Source organism: Populus euphratica, unplaced genomic scaffold, assembly GCF_000495115.2.
Source record: "Populus euphratica unplaced genomic scaffold, PopEup_1.0 scaffold50.1, whole genome shotgun sequence".
Taxonomy (NCBI): Eukaryota; Viridiplantae; Streptophyta; class Magnoliopsida; order Malpighiales; family Salicaceae; genus Populus; species Populus euphratica.
Window position 1 is genome coordinate 621,140 of NW_011499870.1, and position 27,115 is coordinate 648,254.

A 27,115-nucleotide genomic window follows, 5' to 3' on the forward strand; every position below is an offset into this window, starting at 1 on the left:
ACTTAAATTATTTAAATATGATTTAATTATAAATTTAGGAATTGATTCAATAAAAATTTTAAAAACTGATTAATAATTTTAGTTATCTTGAAATTTTATTTTTCAAAAAATAGATTCATCCATATTAAGTTGTTTGACATGTGACACAAGTTTTGTCTTGAATTAATTATTAAATTGGGTTTTAAAACCATGTAATCTTGTAATTAATTTGCATAAAAATAGTTAACACTTTTTCTTCATTCAAGAGCAACCTGTTTTCTTTCTAAAAAATATTAAATATAGTAATTTACTAAATCAAAACCAAATTCTGTTAGTTAAAAACATTTGAATGGTCCAAAGTAAATATCCTCAGAAATTCACAAAATACCAAAAAGCCTATAAATGACAAAACCATAGAAAAAAACTCAAAAATCTTTGAATAGGAAGACCCTTCCTAAGACGACAGTCTTCCCCAACACAAAAACCTAACCTCAACTCCGCCAAACCACCTTGAAAATCCATACTATCCATGTACCTGTATATATAACAACTAAGCACAAGAGATTTTGCAGAGAGAAAGAGGAGAGAGAGAGAGAGAGACTCACCAACCCCTCTTCTCTCTCTCTCTAATAACATTTTAACAAAAATCTTTGCTCGAAGTTCCTACCCTTTTTTTTCCCTTCTCTTGTTTTCCCCGCTACTTCTCCCTCGCGGATTTTTTTTTTTGTTTTTTTTTTTGCAATTCTACCTCATACCCGGCTTTCAAAAATGGATTTTTTAGGTTCCCATTCGCTCAAATTCCAATCTTGTCATGTCTAAAACATCTGGTTTGGGATTTTGGGTATTCATTAAAGCATAGGACGTTGTTAAAAGGTTTTGATTCATGGGCAGGGGTGGAAACCAGTTGTTTGATGATAGTAGAGATGTGTTTCTCTCGGTTGCCTGTTTGGGGTCTCAATGGGGTAACGTTCAGGATGTGCAGTATCTCCCTAAAGGAGGTCTTTTTGCTAGTGTTAATCTAATGGGTATGGGGGACAACAGCAACTTAAAGTCTTTGTACAATGATTTGTATGTTAAGTACTTGTCCTTTGTTGGTTTTCAGGAGGAGGGGGTTTTGAAGAAAAAGAAAGGTGGGCTTAAGTTGAAGATTAAGGTTAAAAATCCTTCGTTAAGAAGGCTGATTAGTGGAGGGATTGCTGGTGCTATTTCAAGGACTGCAGTGGCTCCTTTGGAGACTATTAGAACTCATTTGATGGTGGGGAGTAGCGGACATAGTACAACCGAGGTTTTTAAAAATATAATGCAGACTGATGGATGGAAAGGGTTGTTCAGAGGCAATTTGGTTAATGTGATTCGTGTTGCACCTAGCAAGGCCATTGAGGTATCTTTTGCTTATGATTTACTCAATGTAAAAGAGATGTTATCGTGGTTAAAGTCATTGTTTGGTGTGAGTTTTTTTGGGTTACTTGATTGGTTTTGTTATTGTTGGATGTTTTGTGTATTGCCCGATTCGCGCGTTGCAGTCTTGTATCTGAGGATCTGAAGGAAGCTGTGTGCTTACTGTAGGCATTTATTGTTCTTCTCTTTTTGAAGAATTACTGTGAAAATTCCTCGCTTCTGTTTTCTTGATGTCATCCTTTTTGTTTGCTTCTAGTTCATTGATGGTTTATATGTTTTTCTGAGTGTCAACATCGATTATTACTTCACGGAACAGCTTCGATTGCATGCTTTAGTATGGTTGCAAACTGCCTGGCTATTGATAACTTTTTGGTTCAGCTCTGTAATGTTTTGATGATGTTATATAGTTGAACCATGAATGTCCATGATCGTTGCTTATTAGCTACCTTATTTGTTTATTGCAGTGAATTTAGAATTCTGGTTTCTTAAAGTTCAATTGAAATGCGAAGTCTTAACACGTGTGAGATTGAAAAGACTAATCTGGAATCAAAACTAATTTTGAAATTAGACACAAACATTCAACAAGAATCTGTAAACAATCAGTTTGATGCGTATAAATAGTCAAAATGGCGGTTCTGTTCTTATAAGACAATAATTTACCTTGCATTATTCAATTATTCCTAACTCCTAGGTTGTGCACTATTGGATTGGTTTTGGTCTTGTCGCTGCTAGCTTGTATGCCAATTTCTCATACAGGTTCTTAAATTATTTTATCTGGTTTTGATTGTTCATTCTGCCTTCAGCCTTTCTTTTTTTTTGGCTTATTTTTATTGTTTTGTTTTGCTCGAAAGAGGTTGCGTCTAATTTTTTATGAGTTCTTAAGTGCATTATAAATCTTTAATAGCCATCAACTAGAGCTCATACATTATGATGAGGGTAAAATTGATCAGAAGAGTATAGGCTAGTTAGTGGTGCCCAATTTGACTACCTCTTTTGATTGATGGCTTCAACTTTGCCCATAAGAAAATAAATAATTCCAGGCAAGCTAATCTCTGTTTCAGTTAAGTAGATATCTTCCACCCTATTGTTACATCTTTTGAGCAACTGCAAAAAATTTAGGATACTAATACAGAGGGTGAGCTAGCTTCCAGCATGTACTTGCCTGGCATATTCTCGTTGTTTGGATTGCATCTCACCTGGTAAACAAAGATTGAGACTTCCATTTATCACGATTAAATTGATTTGTCAAATTAACTTCCATCTGTTTTCAACAATGGGCTTTAAAGAAGTGGCTGCTAGATGTTAGTCCTACGTGGATTGTAATGAGACTGGAGATTGGCAGGTGTCTACCTGTAGGTTGGTAGAGCTTCTGGAGATTGGCAGGTGTCTACCTGTAGGTTGGTAGAGCTTCTGGATACTCATAGTTTGGCTGTAGCTGACCATGATAATTCTGAACTTCTGCAAATAAATCTTCTTTAATTGATTGGAAAGGTAACCAATTAAATATTTGAACTTCAGCGGTCTAAATTAAAAGCTTACCTATCCATGCAGTTGTCTGTCCTTGTCTTTTCTTTATGTAGAGAGTGAGAGAGTGAGAAGGGTATTGTGTAGCCATGGAGTGTAGAACCTTCACTGTACTAATTAACAATGCCTTTTATAGTCTCCTCTGCCCTCATTTATTTCTAATTAGAGAGGAATAATTAAGCTCTGCAACTTCTGCATATTTTAAGTAACATTCCAGTTCCAGGTACATAATCTTACAGGTAACTGGCTTCTGTGTCTGCAGCTTTTTGCATATGATACGGTAAACAAGAAGTTGTCACCTGCACCGGGGGAGCAGCCCAAGCTTCCAATTCCTGCATCTTTAATTGCTGGTGCATGTGCTGGAGTGAGCTCTACTTTGTGCATGTATCCGCTTGAGTTAGTCAAGACTCGATTAACTATACAGGTATGTGCAAAACCTAAAACAAAAACTGAAATCTTGGGTGCTGATGCTGTTCAGTTTCTCATGGCGTCTGATGCATTCTGCAGAGAGATGTTTATAATGGTATAGTACATGCATTCTTAAAAATACTGCATGAAGAGGGCCCTGGAGAACTCTACAGAGGTCTTGCTCCCAGCCTCATTGGAGTTATTCCATATGCTGCTACAAATTACTTTGCCTACGACACATTACGGAAAGCCTATCGAGAATATTTTAAGCAAGAGAAGATTGGCAACATTGAAACTCTTCTAATCGGATCTGCTGCTGGTGCCATATCAAGTAGTGCAACTTTCCCGCTTGAAGTTGCTCGCAAGCACATGCAGGTAGGAGCTCTCAGCGGAAGACAAGTATACAAGAATGTGATCCATGCCCTAGCTTGCATACTGGAACGAGAAGGTATCCAGGGGTTATATAAAGGGCTGGGACCCAGTTGCATGAAGTTGGTTCCTGCTGCTGGGATATCTTTCATGTGCTATGAAGCATGCAAAAGGATACTTGTAGAGGATGATGAAAAAACATGAAAGGAGCACGAGCCTCAGTGTTTCTGTCTTAAGCAGAAGGAAAATTTGAGGTTTTAGTAATTTTTATCCATACCAAGTTAACATATCTTGGGTTTTTGTCCCTGTTGATTTTATTTTAGGAAACGGTCCAATAAACTTGTTTGCCAGGTTAGAAAACATACATCGCTTTTGTTTTCCTGGTTTTATTGAATTGATCGGACATTTACATTTAAAAAAATGTTAGTGAACTTGAAAATTATTCGATTGCTACCTCTGAAATCGTGGTCGATTAACCTAGTTCCACCTCTTTCTACAACTGAAACACGATTTCGAGCTAGGAATTGGGTAACGTGCTTTGAGAAACGAGATTAGCATAGTGAATTGTTGTTTTAAGACGAACTGTGAATTGCGGCCTATCTTCAAGTTCTCAGTTGAGATTCTCATACCCTTCTGGCCCGTTAGTTGAATGAATGGCAGCGAACATTCCGTGAGCGACTCGTGAGAATGCTCCATCGGCGATATAAGAACTTGGAAACAATTTTGAATTTTGAATTTGGTAAGGCATTGTTTTGTACAACATCTCCTAAGAGAAATATCATCACAGCAACTAAACATTGATAGTTCGAATCTAAGATAGGCGGGTGACATGTCCATAATAAACGAACTCAAGAGAACAAGCTAAATTGTAAATTCATCATTTCAAGCTCAGCTCTGCTCCTCTGCATCTGCTGCTTCCTCTGCAGCAGCGGCAGCCATCAACTCATCAAACTTCTCTGTCTTGCCTAGCAATATTTCAATCTGAAAGAAAACGAATCCAGATTGTCAGGTCCTTCACTCACTCTTGAAAAAGAAATAAATCCAAAAAATTACTAATTATTGACAAAAAAGAGTGAAGAGGAGCTAGCTCAGACGGGTACAAATACTACGCGCGCACCCACAAGGACGATTCTGCAGAGGCCTCACATTATAGCTAGATTGGATAAATTTTAACCATAAGCTACATCTCTGGATTAATATGATCCCCAAATCCTAGGTTTCCCAAAGAAAGCAGTGCAGATAAAATTCCAAAGTTGGGGAAATCTTTATTTGGGAGAATTCCATCCGCTGCATGCCACCGCAAGTATATCCTAACAGCATGTCTGACAAATGTTGTCCAACACAAGGCAGTGTGATGATTTACCTTAGCTTTCGGAACAGGACGCCCTCCTGTTTCTTCCCTCATGTCAACTGTGGACGTCATGATCTCTAAGCATACACACAACACATAATAAGTGATCAGGCTCTCAGCATCAGCTTGAATCACAAAGGGAGACATAAGAAAGGAAGAGAAATCTCACTTTTCTCAACAGCAAGACCATTATTCTTCAAGATCTCAGCAATGGTAACAACAGTGGCTATAGCTGTACATGTAACATAAAAATCAAATTATATTCAAAACCTACAATAACAAGAAATATGGCGGCACCAAAATACTTTTCTTCAGTTTTCAGAAAAAAAAGAGGTCGTATGACTACATTGCACCGCACTTCCATCTTATGTTTTGTGATTAAATAGCGTGTATTTAAATCAGACTCCCAGCCAAGTTGTGCAAGAACTCCCCTGACTTACAATTAGCTAAATCAGCACTTGATAGGGAATGCAACACGGATAAATAATTTCAACAGGCAAGAAATGCATAAGTATAAGAGAACTAAATATATAAATAAATGAAATCAACAGGCGGATAAAGAGACAATACCCATCCCAAGGGCAGAGAGCTCCACTTCATTGTGCTGTTGCATGTACCTCTGCAAAAAATCAACCATTAAATAGCTAAATAACATAACAGTCCACAAATACAAATAATAACGTCACTAAAACCATCTCCCTTTCTCTAACAAGCCAAGGATTACAAACCCTCCACCAAATTCAGAAGATACAACCATGTTTTAATTAACTTCAATAAGATACACAAACTTCCATTTTTCATTTGTTTTCTCATCCACAGTTCTCCCAGCATCCAAACAGAGCCCATAAAAAGAAAAGAACAGAAAAACCCTAAACAGAAAAGGTCAAGAAAAACGAATAAAACAGGATAATAGCAACAAATCCCTTAAATTTTAAAACCCTAAATAGATCGTTAAACCCGTATAAGAGACAAAAATCTAGCTTATCCAAAAAAAAAATGAGAAGAGAAGTGAAACATTAAGGGGGGTTTGCATTTGGATGCTTTAAGTTACCTTGGCGAGATTAACGTAGAAGAAAAGAGGTTTTTTGGTGTTAGAAACTTGGATTCGGTTCTTCTTGTTATTGCCTGAATCTGCTGCTACTGTGATGTTTAAGTTGGTAACACCCTCTGTGATTCCTTCCATTGCTGACTGCTTTACTTCTTTTCTTTCTTTCTTTCTTTCTTTCCTTTTAGACAGGGAAAAACACTACTTTCCAATCTCCTCCACTCTCTCTCTTTCTAGCTAGCTATCTCTTGCCTGCTTTCTTTCTAAATGAAGGCGCGAGAGAGGGTGAGAGGGATTCTATGTTATAAATACTCAAAACCCTTAACCCACGCATCTCCTCCTCCTGCTACCCTGCTTTTTACTAGGGGTTTGCTGGCCGATTTTGTTTTTTAGATACGGTGTCGTTTCCAAGCCCAGCCCACTCATCCTTAATTGGGCTTCTTTTTTCACCTTTTTTTTGAAAAAAATTGAACTAGGTTGATTTAGTATTATTTTTATTAAAATAATATTATTTTATTTTTTAAAATAAAATTTAAATTTAATCTGGTCAATAAAGTTATATTGGTATGGTGTTTTTTTTATATATTTAACTTTACATATAACTCAGTTAAATTATAAATCATGAATTTTTAAATTAACTCGTTTAATCCGATCAGGGGTTAATAAAATAAAACATCATTATTCTCAAAATGGTGTAGGGGATAACATAGTTATTTTGCGAGAGCTGGGTCCTAATGTAAATATCATTTTAATTATTATAGTATGTTAAAACAATCCCCAGTGTGTTTATTTTTAATTTAAAAATATATTAAAAAATTATTTTTAAAAAAATTTATTTTTAACATAATATATCAAATCAGTTTAAAATTTTTTTAAAATAAATTTAACAATTTAAACTTTTAAAGAACACGCTTTTACCATCTTTCCAGAAGATCAGTAAGTGACAGATCAACGCAATTTGAAAATATAACGCAACCTGCAGCAGAACAAAAATCGAGGGCCAATTTGCAACGACAAAGATCTGTAATATATTGAAACTCGATGATAACCATTCGTACACTTTAGAAAGAATTCTTAAGCCAAGTACTTCTAGACAATGGATGAATGTTTCTATAAACTTTTACCAAAAAAATAAAGCATCACAAAACTGCACAACAATGGCATGAACAAACGTAAAAAGTCCAGCAACATCTGCTCATGTAGGGATGGATAGAAACACCATGAGGTAGTGACGACAACAAGGATGATACTATAAAAGGGTTTTTCTTCTAACGTGTCCCTCTCCTTCAGTGCCTCCCAGAAGTACATCTCTTTAAGGTTAACCCCTTCTACATAAATTAATTGATATTGTCCAGTGCCTCGGTTTCTTGTTATATACACGAGGGTAGGCTTCAAGGAGAGATGGCATTTGTCTCAGGAAACAATCTAGCAATTGATGCCACATTGACCGTCTGCGGCGGTTTGTGTGGTGCCTGAGGTGAAGGGGTCGATGCGCACCCATAGCAAGGAGAAAATGGAAGCAAGGAGTATAGACCAGACAATGACAATTGTTGGTGTACGATTTTGTCGACCCAACAAACCCTTGAGGAAAGGATACAAATGGGCAATGACCCAAATAGCAAAGAACAGCTTGCCAAAGAGTGGACCCCATGACTGGTATCCGCTGTTTATGGCGAAGGACACACCAGCCACAATACCCATCATGTTCAGTAAAATGACAGTGGTTGGAGGGATGAGAAGAGATGTCCATTTGAACACATAAAGCTCTGCAAAATCCCCATCCTCGTCAGATGCTTTTGAAGTGACAGTGAAGTTGGTATCGATACCTGCAAGCACTTTCAAAAGCCCTTGGAAGACAGCAAAGAGATGAGCTGAGGTGCCACCGATCACCCAGAATTGTTCGTTCCTCCACCAGTCTTCAATACCAACTCCACTCCATCTAAGCTCAAGTATTCCAGTAGCAAAGATGGAGATGAAAAGGAGAATGAACCACATGCCAGCGTAGTTACTTATCTGAAAAGAAATCGTAGCAGAATCATTGATTTGTTAATTGAGATCTAAATCATATGATCAACTGGTACCAAACAAAATGGAAACATCACTTACCTCAGGAATAATAAATTTTCCAGTGACTAGGCAAATGGCCGGAAGTATACAGTAAGCGAGCAGTGGAAGAGATGTTAGTGGGTAAACGATGGTATTAATGTATGCTAGCCTCTCCAAGAGCTTTAGTCTTCCACTGTATCCATACCATATGGGGCAATGCCTGCTCAGCAAAATCTCAATAGATCCCAAGGCCCACCGCAGAACCTGGTTCAAACGATCAGAAAGATTGATAGGAGCAGACCCCTTAAATGCTGGGCGAGGAGGCATGCAATAGATTGATATCCAGCCACGAGCATGCATCTTGAACCCGGTCAAAATATCTTCAGTAACAGAACCATAGATCCATCCAATCTGGCAGCAAATGAAAAGGATTAGCCAAGGTATAAATTAAACATGATCAGACTAAAGTATTGCTACTCAGTACAAAGCTAGACTGACCTCTTTGCCCCATTCAGTTTTGTCTTCATATCCACAGCTAATAACATGGATAGCTTCTTTCAAAAGAGTTGCAGGGTTGGTTGATGGTGGGATGCCTCCCTGTTCCTGGAAGGTAGCTGCAATAAAAACTGGTGACTGACCAAAACGCTTTTCTAAACTCTTCTGCGACATAAGAAGCGACCTCTCATCATCATATCCTGAAAAGAGAAGGAATGCAGTTAGAAGATGCCACATTAACTTTCTCTGATCGTTTGTAGATTCCACCACAGCATTTTATCAAAATCATGATAAATCTCAAACTGAGTGTTCTGTAGTTTATCATTGCTAATAACTTTGGTATTGGAAAATGAAAGCTTTGATACTGTAAATAATATATATATATATATAACAAAGTTAAAAGTAATCAAAACAATAGTGACCATGCATATATAAGGACCAGCATGCTCCATCATAAACCAAATTACAGAGATGCAGGGCCAGTAAAAGGCTTCGATTGAAAAGGACAGGTGACAGAAAAATAAATTCTAGCAGAAACCAACCTTCAACACCCTCCTCAATGTCTTCCATATTGAAAATGGGGACGGTGGATTCTGTTCTTTTCATTGCCCTCTTCTTGTCAATATATTTCTTATGACCGCCCCTTCCCTTCTTTCTTGAGCCACAACAACTCTTTACAATAATGTTTGGTTCCAAATCTTCCTCGGTCAAAACTGGATCGTAACCATATAGCGCTTGCCTGTTGAAACAACAACCAGTTCCGACATACACAGGCCCCTGGATGCCATCCAAACCTTTCAAGTTGATCTGCAAGAGACAATGAGAAAACTTCAGCCATCCATAGCAATAATACACAGAAAGGAACATTGTTCAGATTGATGATAGATCAACTAAAACATACATCGAAGAAAACGATATTGCGATTGGCATATCGATCGTGCAAGTCAATGCCATCAAAACGTTGTGGGAACTGTACATAGCACGTCTTCTTTCCATAGGCAGGGTCCATCATGAAACACATGGCTTCCTTGAGAGCTTTACTGTTATTGAAGTAGTGATCACAATCGACATTCAGAAGATAAGCACCATTGGTCAGTACAGCTGAAACTCGAATCTGCATAACAGAAAAACCAAGTTAGAGGACATGTTGATGTTTAGCAGATAATTGTGGTGCAGGCGTCTTAAGTTCAGGAAATCAATCATCTTGAACCAAACCATGGTACACACAAGCGCCAGCTTCCGTATAATTAAGGAAAAATAAATAAGCAACTGTCCTTTAATAAGCAGCACCCATATAGTACCATGATCTGTGATGAATGGCAATGAATTTGAGAAATTGAAACAAAGGGTGAAATTCTACAAGAAATTATGATGACAAACCAACGCATTCATTGCTCCGGCTTTCTTGTGATGCTGGAATCCAGGTCTCTTTTCACGGGAAACATATACAAGTCGAGGTAGCTCATTTCCATCCGTGTCAAGCCCCCCACTGTGACCCAAAAACACCTGCTCTCCACCATATGGAAGAAAGTGTAAAGTGTAGGGTAAAGACAAGGAAAGGCAGACATGATTATGGATACATGTAGGAAGGATGGTAATACCTGGATCATTCCTGGGTGATCCCTTGGATTATTTCCAGGCCATGGAGTTCCATCCTGCATCGTCCAACCTTCTTCAGGCATCTTCTGAGCTTTGGCAACAAGAGCATTGATTCGCACCTTGAATTCTTCATATTCTCTCTGTGACACATAGTTATGCTCATGCTCATGTATAATGTTGAAAACAAGTTAAAAAAACACAAGAACCCACTTAATCCATGCAAAATGCTGACAAAAGTTTGTGCAAAAGGCATCCTGTTTTTCTTGACTCACCTTCATTGCTCGGCGCTCTTTGACAAAAGAAGGCTGTATCTTGTCCTTCAGATAATCAATCTTTTGGGCAAAATAAAACTCAGGGGCCCTAGGCTCAATACTGTGCTTCTTGCAGAAAGGCACCCACTTCCTTGCAAACTCCGCAGTTTCAGAAAGGGCTTCAAATGTCAACATTGCTGAACCATCATCTGAGACATAGCATGATACTTTGTCGACGGGGTAATCAACAGAAAGTATGGACAACACAGTGTTTGCTGTTACAAGAGGAGGTTCTTTCATGGGATCCACAGTACTAACAAAGATGTCAATAGGGGCTAACTGAGATGGTTCTCCTTCGCGATCATATCTGCAAGATATAGAGTGCAGTTAGCCAAGCAATAAGAGCCATCACTCCATCACTAAACTCTACTGACTGATAAATGTGTTTAACTTACCTCAATGCTAGCCTGTCAAGATAGGTCTCACGATTGATAGGCATCCATTTTGGAAATTGATCCAAAAGCCAGGACAAGGCAAACCAAATTTCACAGATAACAGATGTCAACCACAATCCATATGCATCTTTCACTGGGTGAGTAACACGATATTGTAAGAAGAATCCCAAAATAATAAGCCGCAGAATGATGACACCACGATATGGAGTCAGGTAAGATGAAGAAATGGGCACCACACGACTCAAAGGTTGTCGAGCATCATCAGCCCTGTGATGCAGGGAAAGAAATGCAGACACAAAATGGTTAATTGAGTGCATTAAGGAGATTAGTCCATCCTTTTAATAGAATCTGAAAGCTAATCCATGCTTCAATATAAGAGATTGCAAGTAATATGCTTCCAGAAGATAGAATGATGCAACCTAAATCATTAAGAAGGAAACTCACATTTGAAGTTCATCTCCATTTGAACCAGTACATTCCATGTCCCCCTTTCCTTCAGAGTATCTGTTGGTCATCTGCATCGCATTTTTGTCCTGTTTGAGCTTCCAACCTTCAACCCTCTCCTTCCAGTCAACATTACCAAGGCCATAAGAATTCAAGTCCTTTGATGGATCCACAATTCTAACAGGAACTGTAACAATAGGAAAAATGATTAACTCAAAGCCATACAAACAATAGAAAGGATTATAAATGCTCAAACTCAGTTGCTTGACTACCTGGCTGCCTTGGATCAATATAAGGAGATGAGTGAACATTCCTTTCAGCAGGGCCCAAAGGACCAGATGTAGTTCGTACAGATTGATTGTCAGGTGTAGCACAGGGAATTTCACCAGAAACCTGACAATAACATCCATATAAGCAAAATATTGCAAAATCATAACACCTAACATTCATGTTGTTCACTTGATAATGCACCAAGACGAGAAGAATTTTTAAATATCTACAGCTGGCTAGCTTCTAAACAGGAAACAAGCCTGATGAATTCCCTTTTCCAGAGAGAGAGAGAGGGACTTGTTGAATTAGTGGAACTTTCACTTTCAATTAAATCTCTAGGTAAGAACATCAGAAAGACCCCTGACTTTAAAGAAACTGGAAGCTCTCAAGTGCAAAGTTTGTAATTGTAATACAACAAGTAGATTGATGAGACAGTATATTACAAAGCCAAGAGTTTTTGAAATACTTTACAGACTAGTCAAGCAGCGCTTGGCATTGTGGTCTTGCAATGCAAACATATATGATGGGGCTTAAAAATAATCAAAGCATCAATAGCGAGGGCTTGAGATAACCACAGCTAAAACTGTGTTTGTGGTCTTGGACCACATGTATCAATGCCAAAGACACCTTAATCTGAATAAGGTTCAAAATTTCATAAGGACGTGTAAAATAATGTGGGTCACTAGAAGCATATATTGTTATTCAATCTATTTTTCAGTACCCAACATGTGCATGTAAATGAACCCTAAATTGATAGCTCTGCATACCGGCTGCCCATTTGTGAGAAGGGGAATTGGTTGAGATTCGTGTCTAGAGGATGAAGAAAGTTCTATATCATCACCCTGCCACTGATGCTTTGCATTGCCAATGCCTTGGGCATAATTGAACTCATTTTCCAGATCATCAACGTCATCTTCATCCTCATCTCCATCCACTCGAGGACTCCCTGACATGCCCATAAAACCCCATTTGTTGATACATCACAAAATGACTACACAACACACAACAGAAAAGAACCCAAAAGAAAAATGAAGAAACAAGCTAACCTTTGTGCCTTCGATACCTAGTCTTGCACTGGGGGCAAGACTGAGTTCCATCTTTTCGCTCATACTCGTAACAAGGACGGCAAACTGGGAAAGCACACTCATTGCATGCAACAAAGATGTCACCATTTTCTGTAACTCCAACATTATCCCCACAAATTTGACATGTTTGTCCATTCAAATTTTTTAGGGGTTTGGGCTGCATAATTTCACAAAAAAACACAGTGATTAGAATACAGAAAACAAATATACTGTTCCACATGCCGCATCAAAAGAAGAAAAATATTGCATTCTACAACTGTATTCAATCAGAGATTTCATAACTTCGGACCCTCACAGCCCGCAATGTAGCAATCAAGTCCACAGCAAGACACAGTGCAAGCCACACGTTCCACAAAATAAAGGACGTGAGATCAATTCAGAGTGCTTTTACTTCTTAAATAAAAGGAAATCAAGAAAAGTAAACGTGAATTCTTTCTTCTTGACATATTAGACTATGGAACTGCTGCCCACTCTTAACATTTTACATCACGTAAGTAACCTGATATTGCTTAACGCATTTAAGAGAGATCCCAAACAGAAAGAACATACATCCTCTGAAGCCAAACGATTGCAATTGTCACTTTATCAAGTTTAATTCAGCTCAGAAATAAATAATTATAAAACATCAGCTTTCATTGATTGATAGAGATGGATCTAATTAATCACATGGCTAGAAAAGCAAGTCAAAAATCTCACTGATGTGAGATACTATGATCCTGGCTTAAGGAAAATGTAATGTTAAGAATAACAAAGAGGGTCAAATCTTCTTAAAAGAAATCAAGCAATCAAGATCAAACTGAACACTCATATTCACAAACACTAACAACTAGATCTAGTCACTGTCAGTCAACAAAACAAAACATTGTTGAAATACAAAAACCTACCAGAAAAATATTACTCTCACAAAACTCAAGACTCAGATCCACACAAACACACAGATATGCAACCAAACCAAATCAAATCAAACCCAAAAAAAGAAATGAAAAGAAAAGAAGACAAACCCCACTATCGGAATCATGTCGAATCCGAACCAACTCATTCCTCTTATAAGACCCAGCAACCATACCAGCATTCGCTTCCATCTTTTCCTGACTTCTTTCTTTCTCTCAAAATCAATTCACTCCCTACTTTCTTTTCTTCAAAAGGAAAACATAGAGAGATAGAGAGAAATGGATCTGTGAATGAAAAGGAAATGAAGAGAAAGGATTAATGTGGAACTCGTCGCACCACTCAACACGCCATCTCTGAATCTGCCTTTGCTTTCTCTTGCTGTGGGCTTATTAGCTGGCTGCCTGTCTCCGGATGTCTCTCTGTCTAGTGTTGTGTGTAGGTGCCTGCTCCTGTCTTTTTATTATCTTTTTTCTTGTCTTTCTTTTGTTTATTTATGTAATAAGATATTTTATTTTATTTTACCGGGTCAACCGGTTACTTTTTAATCTAACGACCCCGCTTGGCTTGCCGTCCTTTACACCTCTCAGCCTCACCTTGGCTTCCCCTTTATCAACTCCGTTGAAAAAACTATACGTGTACTTACCCATGTTATAAACAAAAAATATTTTAAAAAATAACCGTTACCACACTCTCGAATACTTCTAGAATAACTTTAATATTCGTTTCTTATAATTTAAGTTTTTAAAAATATTTAATAAATTTTTTTTATTTAAAAATATCAAATTAATTTTTTTATATATTTTTCAATGGTTTTAATGTTTAAATTTTAAAAAATAATAATAATAAAATATTATTTTAATATATTTTTAATTAAAAAATATTTTTAAAAAGCACCTCATGCTACGTATTAAACACACTTATAATTAAATTTGATATTATATTTGTTTTTATTTCTGCTTTATTCCTTCTTGTAATTATTCACAATTCAAAATTAAAACTTCATTTATATCCAAAAAAAATTATAAACACAATATTTTTATACGCAAATCTTATTTTACTTTTTGATATCATATTATTTTTTTTTCAGAACACATTTTATCATCAATAAAACAATGCAAACTAACTTCATCACAAGCTACATTTAGATTTTATTTATCATCTATATTTTTTTCTTAGCATATTTTGGAAGAGTATTGGTTCCCTATTGAAGCAATAATAAAAAGAAAATCAAATCATCCATTCCAAACTTAGCCTCTTCCGTAAATGGGAAAGTTGGACTGTGGGTTAGAAAGCCGATAAGCTTAAAACGGAGTCGAAGCTACACGCAGCTGGAGCCACGTCATAAACAGCTAGAACGTCGCTTTCCAATTTAACTAGCTAACACACTAACTTCCATGAGCTCGATGACATGTATTGATGTGATTGGTTCTACAATTAAAAGGTCCTGGCTTATTATAATGAAACCAATAATATATTAACACGTATTGATCTGTGTCCGTTGGAATATTGTTTGTCAAGAAAGCGACCCTAGTTGAATATTTTCTTTGCTGTTAACAGGCTGTGCCTCATGATTTACCGATAATTGTCGGTAGCTTCGGTTTTCTACTCTAGTGGCTGGCTGTCGGTGGACTCGATTTGTGCATGCCTAAAATTTTCTAAAATGTTTTCCCATTTTAGAATGATTTCTTTTGTGTTTGGTATTTTCTTGAATTGACACGTCTCCCTCCTTGATTAATGCCCTGTGATTTCTCTCCTCTTTTTCTGTTTTTTTTTTTAAGATCCGATTTAATCTTTAAATTCGTAGTGGTTTGATCCATTCAGCTACTGGCTTTAGATTTAGACCAGTTTTTTTTTTACATTGTCACCTGTTGAATCTGGCTAACTTGATTTATCAATTTATAACCCAAATAAGTTTTGTTTTTTAAATCTATCTTTATCTAAAAAAATTTAGTTTAAAAATAAATATTTAAAATAAAATTATTTAAAAAATAAAATAATAAGATATTGATTTACCCAACTAATAATTCAAGTCTTGAATCGGGTCACAATCACAATCATGTACTAATTAGGGATAAATAATATTTTCAAGATCGATTTTATCAAAAAAATAATTAAATTAGTTTTTTTAAAATTAAAACCGGTTCAAACCAACTACTTTTAGTTCTGTTATTTTAGAATAAAAATAAGTTTTCTAGTTTTTGCTCAATTTTTTTTATTTGACTCGATTTTTTTAGTTTAATTTAGTTTTTTGGGTTTAGATTTAGTTCGGTTTTTTTGATTTCAGGGTTTTAAAATCAAAATCGAACTAGTTAGTATTAAAAAAATCCTAATCGGTTTTCTCATAATTTAGTTTTTTCAATTATTTTTTTAATTTTTTCAATTCAATCAATTTTTTAGTTTTTTTTTTATCTTTACATGCTATTGCTAAATTTATAGATTGAATTATTTTATTTGTTGACTTTTCCTTTGGAAAAAAAGGGAAAAAATTATGACATTTTAAAAAGATATAAAAACCAGCCTCACATCTAAAAGTAGCATTCCTATAGTCACCATGAAAAGCATATTTTTATTACAAAGTGTGGAGAAATCATAAGCACCAATTATTAATGGTGTGATAACAAAATAGATCCTTACTTTTCGTGCTTCACTAAATTATTAGCCATTTCAACCACTTTCCAAATTACAAGATTAACAATGCTTAACCACCATTATACTAACCATATATATATATATATATATATATATATACCACTTTCCAAATTACAAGATTAATAATGCTTAACCACCATTATACCAACCATATATATATATATATATTGCAAAATCCTGAGCACCGCCCATCATAGGGCCACCACCATCTGCATCGCATTGCCCACATGCATGGACGGATTCACCATGAAGGCAACGTGCCACTTGCCCAAGTTGATAAAAAAAAAAAAAAAATCAAATCATGTTAAAATTGATAGAGGGTTTTGACGGATAAAAATTAAAAATAAATGTATTTTGAGAATGAGAAAACAATTCAAATGAAAATAAAAAATAAAAATTAATAAAAAAGCATGCAAAAAAATATTGATTAAAAATCAATAAGGTTACTGTGTAACTTTAACAAGTCTTTAAATAAAACAAATGATGTTATATATATATATATATTAATATTATTTTAATTTTAAAACTTATTTCGTGGATTTGATAAATTTAATTTAATTTACTCAAGTTATTTTTTCATTAATTAAATATTTTATTAATTTTATTTTTAATATTAGATCAATATAAAATGATGTATATAGGGTTTTGGCATTGATTAAATAGGAAACATTGAATTTATTTATTGGTCAATTTTGTATTATCGAGTATAATTTTTAATTTAATTATTAATTAAATAAAAAAATTAAATTTTAATGTAAAATTATTTATTGATCAATTTTATATTATTAAACATAACTTTTAATTTGATGAATGAATTACATTAAAATTTTATGAAAATCTCTTTGATATATTATTATATCTTGAGTTAAATATTCAGGCTAATCTATATTTGGAAAGTCCATACAATAATATTAATAGTTAGACTATCAACAACATGAAGTGTTAAAATGGGATCAGCCATAACTATTTAGGTGGTGGCCAAGTGGTAAAGATTTGGGACTGAGAGGTTTGCTCCCTCTGTGGTCTCAGGTTCGAGTCCTTGGTTGCTCATATGATGGCCACTGGAGGCTTACATGGTCGTTAACTTCAGGGCCTGTGGGATTAGTCGTGGTGCGCGCAAGCTGGCCCGGACACTCACATTAATCTAAACACTCAATTTAATCTAAAAAAAAAATAGGATCAGCCATGAAATTTGCTTATTCAAATTATGCATCCATTGATTGGGATCCAAAAGTCAGGCCATTGAGAAAAATTCACTCATTTTTATATGGTCAACAATAAAAGCTCCTAATATATTACAAGTTTGAGCAGCATTGAGTAGTGTCCATTGTCCCGCCAGTCCACCCCTTAAAATCCTTAGGGACTTTCATGCTCCACTACTTGGTGTTGAAATTTGTTTTTGATAATAACATGGTTAATCGTTAAATTTAAAATGAGTTGTAATTAGTTTTAGGATTAAAACTTTGTGGTAAATTGTTTTTAATAAAGTTATTTAATCTAAAAAATTAATATAATTAAAAAAAAATTATTATAAATATAAAAAAAAATAATATAAAAAATCATATATTCCAATGTTTTCATAAAACCTAAAACTCTTTATCTCATATAGAAAGAAAAAAGATTTTTTTTTACAACACGTTTGAAACTTTTTAAGTATTAATAATTGAATTCCAAATAGAATTCAATCTCTAAAAATACTATAAAAGTAAATTAGATATCAACCCCTTTAATTTACAATTTAAAAAAAAAATTTAATATTAAAACTAACTTTTTTAAATACTTATCTAGTTCTATTTAAAAAAAAGATCTTTAAAGAAATAAAACGAGGGTTATGAGAATAATATAAAAAACAAAATAAATTGAATTTTATCTTTTTTAAACAAGTAAATTCAACTTTTTTATCAATTAAATTCGAATCAAACACTATAATTAAATTCAATCATAGTAGAGAATTGGTTATAAATAACGTGTTTAGTTTATATATAGTTTATAAAGTGGAAAGTTGAAGATTCACAAATGAATCTCGGTAAAGTGATACGAGTAACTCCTATACATGTGCCTTTTTTTAGCAAAAGTCTTGAGCTTGGGCTTGTTTTTTGCTATAAAATAATTGTTTAGCCCATTAAAAACTATTGTTTGCCAACCCATTTATAAATATTTAGCCCATGAATAGAAAGTTTGAACAATTATTTTTCTTTATCGCTCTGAATAGTTTTTTCAAAAGAAAAATGTTTGGATTTAAAGCTAAAAAAATATAAGTTTCTTATTTTATTTTATGGCATGTTATTAAGGTGAAACAACAAGAATTGATTTTAGTAATTATCAAAATTAATTTTTCATTAGTTTTGGTTTAGAAAAATCAGTATAAATAGAGGTGGAAGGGAAGATGTTGTGTATGTTTTAGCAAAACTTCTCTTTCCTTCTTCTGTATTGTTTTAACTTATTTTGCCTCTAGTTTATGCCATCCTTTTACTCAATTCTAAAGCTTTTGAGTTCATTTTACTTTTAAAGTGAGTGCATACTTCAAAAGTGTAGTTATTGAAATCCTAAAAGGTTGATTGCATATATTCGTCTACACCAAGTAGCATGCAATAAAACATTAGGGACATATATTATATGATTAACAATAACAGCTTGTGTGCTTTTAAGTAATTTAATGTAAAACCTTAAACTAGAGCACTAGTATCCGTTATATTATGGGTCGGATTAATTTTTTAATGTAAAAAAATATTTTTTCTAGAAAAAAAATAAACAAACTATGTGGGGACTGTTCTAATTTAACTTGATTATCTTGGTGGGTTCAAGAACAATCTAGATGGTCATTAAAAATATAGTTTGATTCAAAATAAATATTTAAAATGATATTAAAAAAAAAGAATTGAGACAAAAATATATTAAATCGATTTAAGTCAATCATAGTTAATTTGTCAATCTACACGTCAAGTTATAAAAATAAATTATGAATATCAATTTCTAATAAATTTAATTTTGAATGAAAAAAATAAAAATGAATCAATTAAAAAAAAAATAAAAAAAGATGACCTAATTCAACCTAAGTTAACATTTCAAACTCGCTACCCGGGTCATCAGACCAAGATGACTTAATAGAAAGCAAAATGAAACAAATTATAAATTTCAATTCTTAATCAACCTAATTTTGAAAGATAAAAATAAATAAATAAATGATTAAAAAAGGAACCCTAAAAACTTACATGAGTTAACCTATCAAATCCATGACTTGGGTTATAAGATCGGGATAACCCAATAAAAAATAAATTAAAATAATTTATGAAGATTAACTCCCATTCAACCTAGTATTTAAAAAACAAATTGAGAAAAAAATTGATTAAAAATGACAAAAAAAACTTATGTTAACATGATTAACTTGTCAAACTCATAATCTAAGTGATGAGATGGAAATAACCTCATAAAAAGTAATCCAAAATAAAACACAAAGTATAATTCTCAATAAACTCAATATTAAATGATGAAATTGATAAAAAAAAAGTCAATTAGAAAACAAAAAAAAACTCAAGCCAATCGAATTAACTTGTCAAACTCATAGTTAAGGTCCTGAGATCGAGACAAAATTATAAAAAATAAATTTAAAATAATTATTAAGTTTAATTCCCCTTAAACTTAATGTTGAGGAATAGAAACGAAATTGAGAAATCAGTTAAAAAAGAACATAAAAAACAACTTTAATTAACCAAGGTTACTCATCAAGTCCATAACCCAAGTCACAAGACAAAGATAACCTCATAAAATATAAATCAAAATAAAACATGAAGTATAATTCTAAATCAACACAATATTAAAAAATAAAATTAAAAAATAAAATCAATTAGAAAAAAGGTAAAAAACTTGAGTCAATCAAGTTAACTCGTCAATCCTATGTTGAACTCAAAAAAACTATAATTACCTTATAAAAAAATCTTTAAAAAACTTAATGTTATATAATAAAATTAAAATTATAAAAAAATAGATTAAAAAAAAAGAAAAGAAAGTATTATTCCAATTGCGAGGAAATGTATAGTAAAATCCCTTCTTATTTAGTTTTTTTTAATATAAAATAATTTCACATAAAAATGGTAGTCATATCAAGAAACAAGTAATTATAAATCACAATATTAGATATTAACAATTTTGTTTTACTCCTTAATATGCCAACAAAAAATAAGTGTTCAATACATACATTTTTTGTTTAGAAATATAATGATGAAGAAATCGAAAAAGTGCACATCTGTTTTTAAATATAAAATAATTTGTTTTTTTTAATAATAAAACCTTTAAACTATATTTTTTTTAGAGATAATTAGATTTTTTTATAATATAATTGTGAATTTTCAAATTATACAAGTACAAATTAGTCTTTTTACTCTCTTTTTTACAATAAATCAACTTAATTACCTTGAAATAAAAAAAAAAACTTGCACCAACAGCTTTTAAGTTATTTCAATTTTTTATCACAATAAAATAACTTAATTATCTTTAAAAGTAAAATCTACTAAACTATATTTGAGGAGCTTTTCCATTATTTCTTCATAATTTTTTTTTATTATTATTATGAAGTTGACTTAGAGGTATTTTTACATTTTAATAATCATTATTATTAAAAAAAAAATTATGTAGCAAGGAAATGCACATTTAGCGTTATTCGGTAACCAAATGTCACATTCCATAAAGGTGTGTGAATCATCTTGGATGCCTTTTTATGATGTCATGACATGCATGGTCAAAAGAGCTTTAGTTTAATACTTTTTGTTTTTTTTTCCTATCCTCTTTAATTTTCACACTTAATATTTAAAAATCATGAAATAGCCCTTGAGTTTGTTTTTTCTTTGGAACTGATCTTTGTTCTTTTTATTATCATTTTTTTTATTTTGTATAATTTATAAAATTATAATTTTTTTTTTCAATGTCACTCCCTTTAATTTTTTTTTATATTTCAAAATTAGTCATTATTCTTTTTATTACTATTTTTTAAATTAATTTTTTTTTACAATCTTACCCTCTTTATGTTTTATTTTCCCATTAGGTTTGATATTTATTCTTTTTATTGTCATGTTTTACTTTAAGAAATTTTTTAAATTATTTATTTATTTATTTATTTCATCATTTAATGTTAACTAGTTAGGAATTGAGATTTTTTATGGAGCCCGAATCTAGGATTTCATGGATTTCTAGTCTTAAAGATTAACCCATGTTTAGGAGATCTATTTCAGTTTGCTTAGTATTTTTTTAATTTGTATTTTTTTATTTTTATCATTCAGTATTTATTCAATTGAAGATTGAACTATGTTGTTTTTATTTATTTGACTTTTCAATCATTTTTCATTATTTTAAAACCCAATTCGCTTATAAAATTGTAGAATTGTAACCTAGGTAACCCAGGGTATAGGTAGGGTCAAGTCTTACAAAAAATAGTGAGTGGAATATAGGTAGGGTCAAGTCTTACAAAAAAATAGTGAGTGGAATAACCCAGTATAACCCCATCAACAATTCAAATTAATTTGTGACCTGGTCACCTTGAAAAAAATCTAGTGAAAGGCCATTAACTTTTTTACTTTTTTTCAAAAAAAAATAGTACCATTTTTATTCTTTTACAAAGTAACAAAAAACAATAATTGACCCAAGTTAATCCAGTACTTGCTATAGGTCGACCACCAAATTGAGTTTAAAAACTATAAAATTGCTCACTAATTTAGAAAAATAACTTGGCTTAATTCAGGTTTTTTTTTGTTATTGTTTGTTTAATTTTCTTTGGCTATTTTTTAAAATTATTATTTTTTATCTCATCCTTCAACATTGAATTTTTTCAAAATTGAGCTTCCTTATTTAGCCAAAGTTTAGAATTTTACAAGTGCAAGTTTTAAATATTAGCATATATTTAGGAGGTTCATCCCCCTCTTTTTGTTTTTAGACTCATGTATTTTCAATTTTATCATTTAATATCTATTCAATTGAAGATTGAGCTTGATTTTTTTTCTTTCTATAAGATTTTTTACTAAATTCAGGTTTAAATTTTTCACAGATAAATTAGATTGATTGATTAAATATAAGTATGAGATATTTATTTAATGATATTGTGTTTAGTTTACTTTCTGAGTCATTGTTTTGACAACACGTATGGTCTCTTTGAATGTCATTGTTTGCTCCTTCACAATAATGTTAAAACCATTTTGATGAGCTTTGTTTGGTAGTGAAACGATGTTTTATGATAGAGTGACAATAAATTTTTAGCAAACTTTTCTTTCTACTCTCTCAAAGTATGACAAGTGTACATGTGATTATAAAAACAAGTAAAGGTATTCACAATTAAATATCTTCTTATTTTTAAAATTTAAGAAATCACAAATATATGGTAGAGTAAAAAAACATATCATAGAAAGATACTATTACATTCGCTCGTTTTTTTTTGCTGTAGGTTGGACTTTCTTTTTTTAAACTTTAAAAAAATGTTAAAAGTATAGAGATTTTTTTAACAGTATCATTAAATCCATTCAAATGATTCGATCTTGAAACTTATCAACTCAACTCCTTGTTTAGCTCAAATTTTGAATTAAACTGTATGTTAAACCAAAGTGAAACATTCTATTTAATAGGTTTGAAGACAATTTGGATAATCAGTAAAAACATCAGATAACTTTTAAAAAAACTTTAAGATGACAAATTATTTTTTAAATATTGAGATGATGTCACGGATCTACCTTAGTCATCCTACGACTTAGGTCATGGATTTCAATGAGTTTAGTAACTTCGTTGTTTTTATAAATTATTTATTTTTAAATTTTATGATAAAATTAGATGCTTGTAAAATCAAATATCAACCCTAAAAAAGAAATTTATTTGAGATTGTGTAACCTTATAGAAAATAAAAAAAAATAAACCATGAATTTTATTTCTCAATAAATCTAATATTAAAAAAAAATGAAACAAGGAAAAAAAACAACTAGAAAAATTAGAGACCAAGAACTAAATAAAAAAACTTATCAAGTTTGGTAGGTAAACATATTAAACCCGTAAATCAAGTAACCTAAATCAACAAATCAAACTTTTTAACTAAATAATGGACTTCATTAAGATTAATAACTTTATTTTTTTTTCTTTTTTTCCAAACTGCTATTTATTTAGCTATATAATAACAAAAATAAACAATTGTAAAATTAAGCGCCAAACCAATACTAATTTTTTTTTAAGATTATGACAACCTTATAAAAAATAAAATAAAACAAATTATGAAACTCAATAATTGATAAACCTAATATCTAAAATTTAATTTTTTTTAGAAAAATTAAACTTGTCAAACCTATCAAGAGACCTATGAAATTTCTAATATTTAATAATATTTTTTTCTAATATTATGTTTTTAACTATACGATGAAAAATAATAAATGATATTATAATCAAGTTTGATATAAAAAAAATATCTTACTAAAGCATTAAGTTTATCTTATTAAATTTGTAAATTAAGATATTAACTCCATGAAAATTAATAACCTAATTTTTTTTAAAAAATATTTTTTTCACTAAAATCTTTTAAAAATAAACCATACCAATGTTTTTCTAATATCAATACTAGGGCAATTTTTTTAAAAAAAAAACATATTCACTCCACAGTGCTAAGAACAATGTTTTCCCTTACCTTCATACCTAGCCCCCAAATTGGACGCCGACCCAAACAAAAGTTCTTTAATTTTTTTTTTATTGATTGTATTTTAAAAAATAAATAAATATTATTTTAAAATATTTCTAAATAAAAAACACTTCAAAAAATATTCATATCCTTATTTTTAATATAATAATTAAAAGTTTTTTTTTTTAATAAAACAATAATAAACCAAATCCATATAACAAAGAACGAGATTGAACTCTTGATATATCCAATATCAAAAGCTGGTGTGACACCATTGCAGAGCACCCGAAGCTTCCCCCAAGATCATCCAGAACATTCATATTCAGGACCTTTACATCAAATAACTCACATGAATTCTCCCGAATTATTACACACCAAAGCACCCAGTTCAAAACTACCACGTCTGAAGGCGGCCACATCTGAATATATCTTGACACATCCCGACAGGGGAGGATGCCGCATGTTGACACAGAGTGTTGAATACGTTAGAGTAAAATCAAAAGGTTGACCCTAAAAAACTAGAAGTTTCAGATGCCGTATATTGACATTACCATCCCCATAAAAGCGAATGTTTCATTTCGGCTAAATGTAAACTCTGTTTTCCCAAATTCACATGCTGCCCCAAGGCATTTTCATATACTTTCAGCGTATGAAAAACATGGTCAGACTGCTGAAAGAATACATCCTTGTTATCCAGGGCATGCACCATCTGCATCACAGTGCGCACATCCCATTGCAGATCTAAAATTAATGAATTTGCCATGGTGCAAGCTTTGAGGGGGGGAATAGAACTAAGAGGCAAAATGGCCATTGTCCTATAGTCACACTACTTCCATGCATGATAATCGACTAGGGGATAATATTATCTGAAAGTATCTCTCTGCTAAGCACTCTTGTACATTACCATCCCTCACTAAGACCCATCTGCATTAGTACCGCTGCTGCCTCCTCCCCTGCTCGCTGTTGTGTTCTTCAATATCTGCAACAGTGTCAAATCATTTTATGACCAATGAACAAAAGACATAAATGGATTTCAGTGAAGTTAATTAGAAAGAATTTAGCTTCAAATCCTGCACATAAGAGACTAGACCATGCAATATGGTTTCTGGATGTCCTCGGGACAGACAAGCCATGCACCTATTAAATGGGTTCCAAAAGCAGGGCCATTATGAAAAATTCATATGGTGTTTGGTTGCCAAATCCAGCCCTATTGAAATTTTACAGCCTGAAATAATGGACCCCCCCTCACAATTGGCCCACCACGATAAACAATCACCAACTAGGTCTTCTTAAAGGGGTAGTTGAAAAGGGGGGAAAAATCCAGATGGGTAATAATTGACAGAGATGACATTCAGATGCACATGCTCTATATTGATGGCAATTGGACAAGACCAAGTGGGATGAGATATTCTCTTTGAGAGAATCTATATATTTATTTTTGGTCCTATGCTTCATGGGGGCTAACTCATACACCCTAATAATTATAACTTCATAATTTTATTTTATTTTTTAAATTTATTTGAGATGTTTAGACCAGTTTCCACATATCTCTATTAACCTCTATAAATCCTAAAATTAATAACCAAATAAATCTTCAATAACCATTAATATTAACAACTACAATACTCAAATCTAAAACCAAAACAAACCCTATACTCCCAAGCTTTTACCTCCGGACCACACTTTCTTTTCTTTCTTAATCCTTAATGCAACGCCTTTCATTTTCAATTTCTTCTCTTAAACAAGATGTCAAGATCATGTGTCTTATTATCATATATGCCTCACTCAATTGGCTATACACATAAAAACTTATAATTTATAACTACAATTAGGCAATCATCAACCCTGTATGTTCCTTATGAGCAAAATCTGCTTTCTAGCACGAGGTAATAATGTCCTAACGATTTTATTTTTTTTTCAATTTCGAACTCATAATATCCTAGTATTTCCCTAGTGATGAACAGATATTGGAACAAGACAAGAACGATATAATGATGGGATTATGTAAACATACATGTCTAAGCATTTGATTCTCATTCTGCAAAGTAGAAAGCCTCTCTTCAAGCTCAGAATTCTTCTTTTCCAAATCTTTAACTCTTGTTTCTAACTCAGTCAAGTAAGCCTTCTTCCTCTCCCTTGCTTGCTGTGCTGACACTCTATTCCTCAGCAACCTAGGAATTCCCAATAACACCCCCCACCAAAAACACTAATTATCGACAAATCGCCGTCATAAATGCCTCGGAGCTCCATTTTAAACGGCTAGAAAGGGCAAAAGAGTAAAACCAGAACATTACCTCTTCAGCCTTTTGTTTTCTTTGTCAGCTGGGCTCCTTCCTCTCTTTCTCTGACTTTGGCCCTCTCCTGCTGGCTGCACCCGGTCTGGACCGGCGTTTGAACCGGTCTCTCTACCGGAGGCTGATGGCTCGCCGCTCATCTCTGGAACTCTCCTAATTTCCTCATCACTCTCCATACCTAAAATCAACAAAGAAAAACACAATAAATTCAAAAATCTAAACACAAACAATGTAATATGAAAACATAAAGCTTGAATTTTAAGAGATTCTAATGAGAAAATTGAAGTAAGATTGGAGACCCAGTTGAGAAAAATCAACGATTCTACAGAACCCAGATTGGCAACTTTTGAGATGATTGAAGATCCTGAAGAAATGAATAAATAAATAAATATTATAACTTTGTATAAGTATGCTCTACCTGTAATAGAAAAGCTTTCATTTAAAAAAACCCAGATAAGAATTCTGAAACTTGAATCGAAATAAAGAAGAAAAACAATCAAATATTGAAAAATTAAATAAATTTAACAAAGAAACTACTTTATTTCCATTTTAAAGTCAAAAAAATATTAACAAATGAGAAAGAGAGAGAGAAGGAGAGAGGGAAATAAGACCTTCTTTGACTTCAAGTTGAGGAGCAGAACTTGAAGATCGCTCACTGCTAGACGGCACAGAATTAGCAGGAATTGAACTCGTTGTTTGTTCTTGCATTTTTTTTTCCCTTCGAAAACAGATAGAAACAAAAAAAAACAAAAAAAAAATATATATATATGGCTTTTAGAGAGAGAAAAAAGAGCGGGATATTAATGCAATATATAGCAAATTGTGCAGAGAAAGAGTACGGAGTTATTTAGAACCATTAGATTTAATTTTAATCGGTCGATTGAAACATAGAAATCGTGGAAGCATATGAGCCATGCCGAGTTAGG

General features: G+C 32.8%; 4 protein-coding genes across 6 annotated transcripts; 1 reads left to right on the forward strand and 3 right to left on the reverse strand.

The window, feature by feature from the left end:
- The first annotated feature begins 397 nt into the window (after window positions 1-397).
- On the forward strand, window positions 398-4,131 carry LOC105127056 (adenine nucleotide transporter BT1, chloroplastic/mitochondrial-like). The gene is made up of 3 exons (XM_011028155.1): window positions 398-1,360; window positions 3,164-3,325; window positions 3,409-4,131. The coding sequence occupies exons 1-3, from the start codon at window positions 863-865 to the stop codon at window positions 3,880-3,882; spliced, it is 1,134 nt and encodes a 377-aa protein (XP_011026457.1). The 5' UTR covers window positions 398-862; the 3' UTR covers window positions 3,883-4,131.
- Window positions 4,132-4,378: 247 nt separating this feature from the next.
- Window positions 4,379-6,418, reverse strand: LOC105127057 (uncharacterized protein At2g34160-like). The gene is made up of 5 exons (XM_011028156.1): window positions 6,081-6,418; window positions 5,600-5,648; window positions 5,199-5,261; window positions 5,042-5,106; window positions 4,379-4,659 (listed from the first exon to the last, which is right to left on the reverse strand). Exons 1-5 carry the CDS (start codon window positions 6,210-6,212, stop codon window positions 4,567-4,569), a joined length of 402 nt encoding a protein of 133 aa, XP_011026458.1. The 5' UTR covers window positions 6,213-6,418; the 3' UTR covers window positions 4,379-4,566.
- Window positions 6,419-7,078: 660 nt separating this feature from the next.
- Window positions 7,079-14,051, reverse strand: LOC105127058 (cellulose synthase A catalytic subunit 1 [UDP-forming]-like). The gene is made up of 14 exons (XM_011028157.1): window positions 13,721-14,051; window positions 12,681-12,876; window positions 12,402-12,580; window positions 11,637-11,757; window positions 11,365-11,551; window positions 10,921-11,187; window positions 10,487-10,832; window positions 10,217-10,354; window positions 9,996-10,121; window positions 9,517-9,729; window positions 9,158-9,422; window positions 8,619-8,815; window positions 8,181-8,531; window positions 7,079-8,087 (listed from the first exon to the last, which is right to left on the reverse strand). The coding sequence occupies exons 1-14, from the start codon at window positions 13,799-13,801 to the stop codon at window positions 7,500-7,502; spliced, it is 3,255 nt and encodes a 1,084-aa protein (XP_011026459.1). The 5' UTR covers window positions 13,802-14,051; the 3' UTR covers window positions 7,079-7,499.
- A 10,010-nt stretch (window positions 14,052-24,061) lies between these two features.
- On the reverse strand, window positions 24,062-26,962 carry LOC105127059 (transcription factor HY5-like). 3 transcript variants are annotated; one of them, XR_842529.1, is made up of 5 exons: window positions 26,801-26,962; window positions 26,190-26,367; window positions 25,910-26,066; window positions 24,466-24,874; window positions 24,062-24,398 (listed from the first exon to the last, which is right to left on the reverse strand). XR_842529.1 is itself a non-coding variant. In XM_011028159.1 (5 exons), exons 3-5 carry the CDS (start codon window positions 26,363-26,365, stop codon window positions 24,809-24,811), a joined length of 399 nt encoding a protein of 132 aa, XP_011026461.1. In that variant the 5' UTR covers window positions 26,366-26,367; window positions 26,489-26,553; window positions 26,801-26,883; the 3' UTR covers window positions 24,062-24,808. The 3 variants fall into 3 exon arrangements, 2 of the variants coding, with proteins under 2 accessions (XP_011026461.1, XP_011026460.1); XM_011028159.1 differs by adding an exon at window positions 26,489-26,553 and having other exon boundaries at window positions 24,062-24,874; window positions 26,801-26,883; XM_011028158.1 differs by having other exon boundaries at window positions 24,062-24,874.
- Between the last annotated feature and the right edge of the window lie 153 nt (window positions 26,963-27,115).

Bases quoted from the DNA above. Each gene is read 5' to 3' on its own strand.
- LOC105127058 (XM_011028157.1), bottom strand. From the start codon at position 13,801: ATGGAAGCGAATGCTGGTATGGTTGCTGGGTCTTATAAGAGGAATGAG. The intron at 9,730-9,995 runs GTTTGTCATCAT...TCTGTTATGCAG, and splicing joins CCGGAGCAATGAATGCGTTG to ATTCGAGTTTCAGCTGTACT. The intron at 8,532-8,618 runs GTCAGTCTAGCT...ATTTGCTGCCAG, and splicing joins AAACTGAATGGGGCAAAGAG to ATTGGATGGATCTATGGTTC.
- LOC105127056 (XM_011028155.1), top strand. From the start codon at position 863: ATGGGCAGGGGTGGAAACCAGTTGTTTGATGATAGTAGAGATGTGTTT. The intron at 1,361-3,163 runs GTATCTTTTGCT...CTGTGTCTGCAG, and splicing joins CACCTAGCAAGGCCATTGAG to CTTTTTGCATATGATACGGT. The intron at 3,326-3,408 runs GTATGTGCAAAA...TGCATTCTGCAG, and splicing joins AGACTCGATTAACTATACAG to AGAGATGTTTATAATGGTAT.
- LOC105127057 (XM_011028156.1), bottom strand. From the start codon at position 6,212: ATGGAAGGAATCACAGAGGGTGTTACCAACTTAAACATCACAGTAGCA. The intron at 5,262-5,599 runs GTATTGTCTCTT...TTACATGTACAG, and splicing joins GCTCTCTGCCCTTGGGATGG to CTATAGCCACTGTTGTTACC. The intron at 5,107-5,198 runs GTGAGATTTCTC...GTGTATGCTTAG, and splicing joins TGGTCTTGCTGTTGAGAAAA to AGATCATGACGTCCACAGTT.
- LOC105127059 (XM_011028158.1), bottom strand. From the start codon at position 26,897: ATGCAAGAACAAACAACGAGTTCAATTCCTGCTAATTCTGTGCCGTCT. The intron at 26,368-26,800 runs GTCTTATTTCCC...TGTTGATTTTAG, and splicing joins TCAACTTGAAGTCAAAGAAG to GTATGGAGAGTGATGAGGAA. The intron at 24,875-25,909 runs GTATGTTTACAT...ACACTGTTGCAG, and splicing joins AGAATCAAATGCTTAGACAT to ATATTGAAGAACACAACAGC.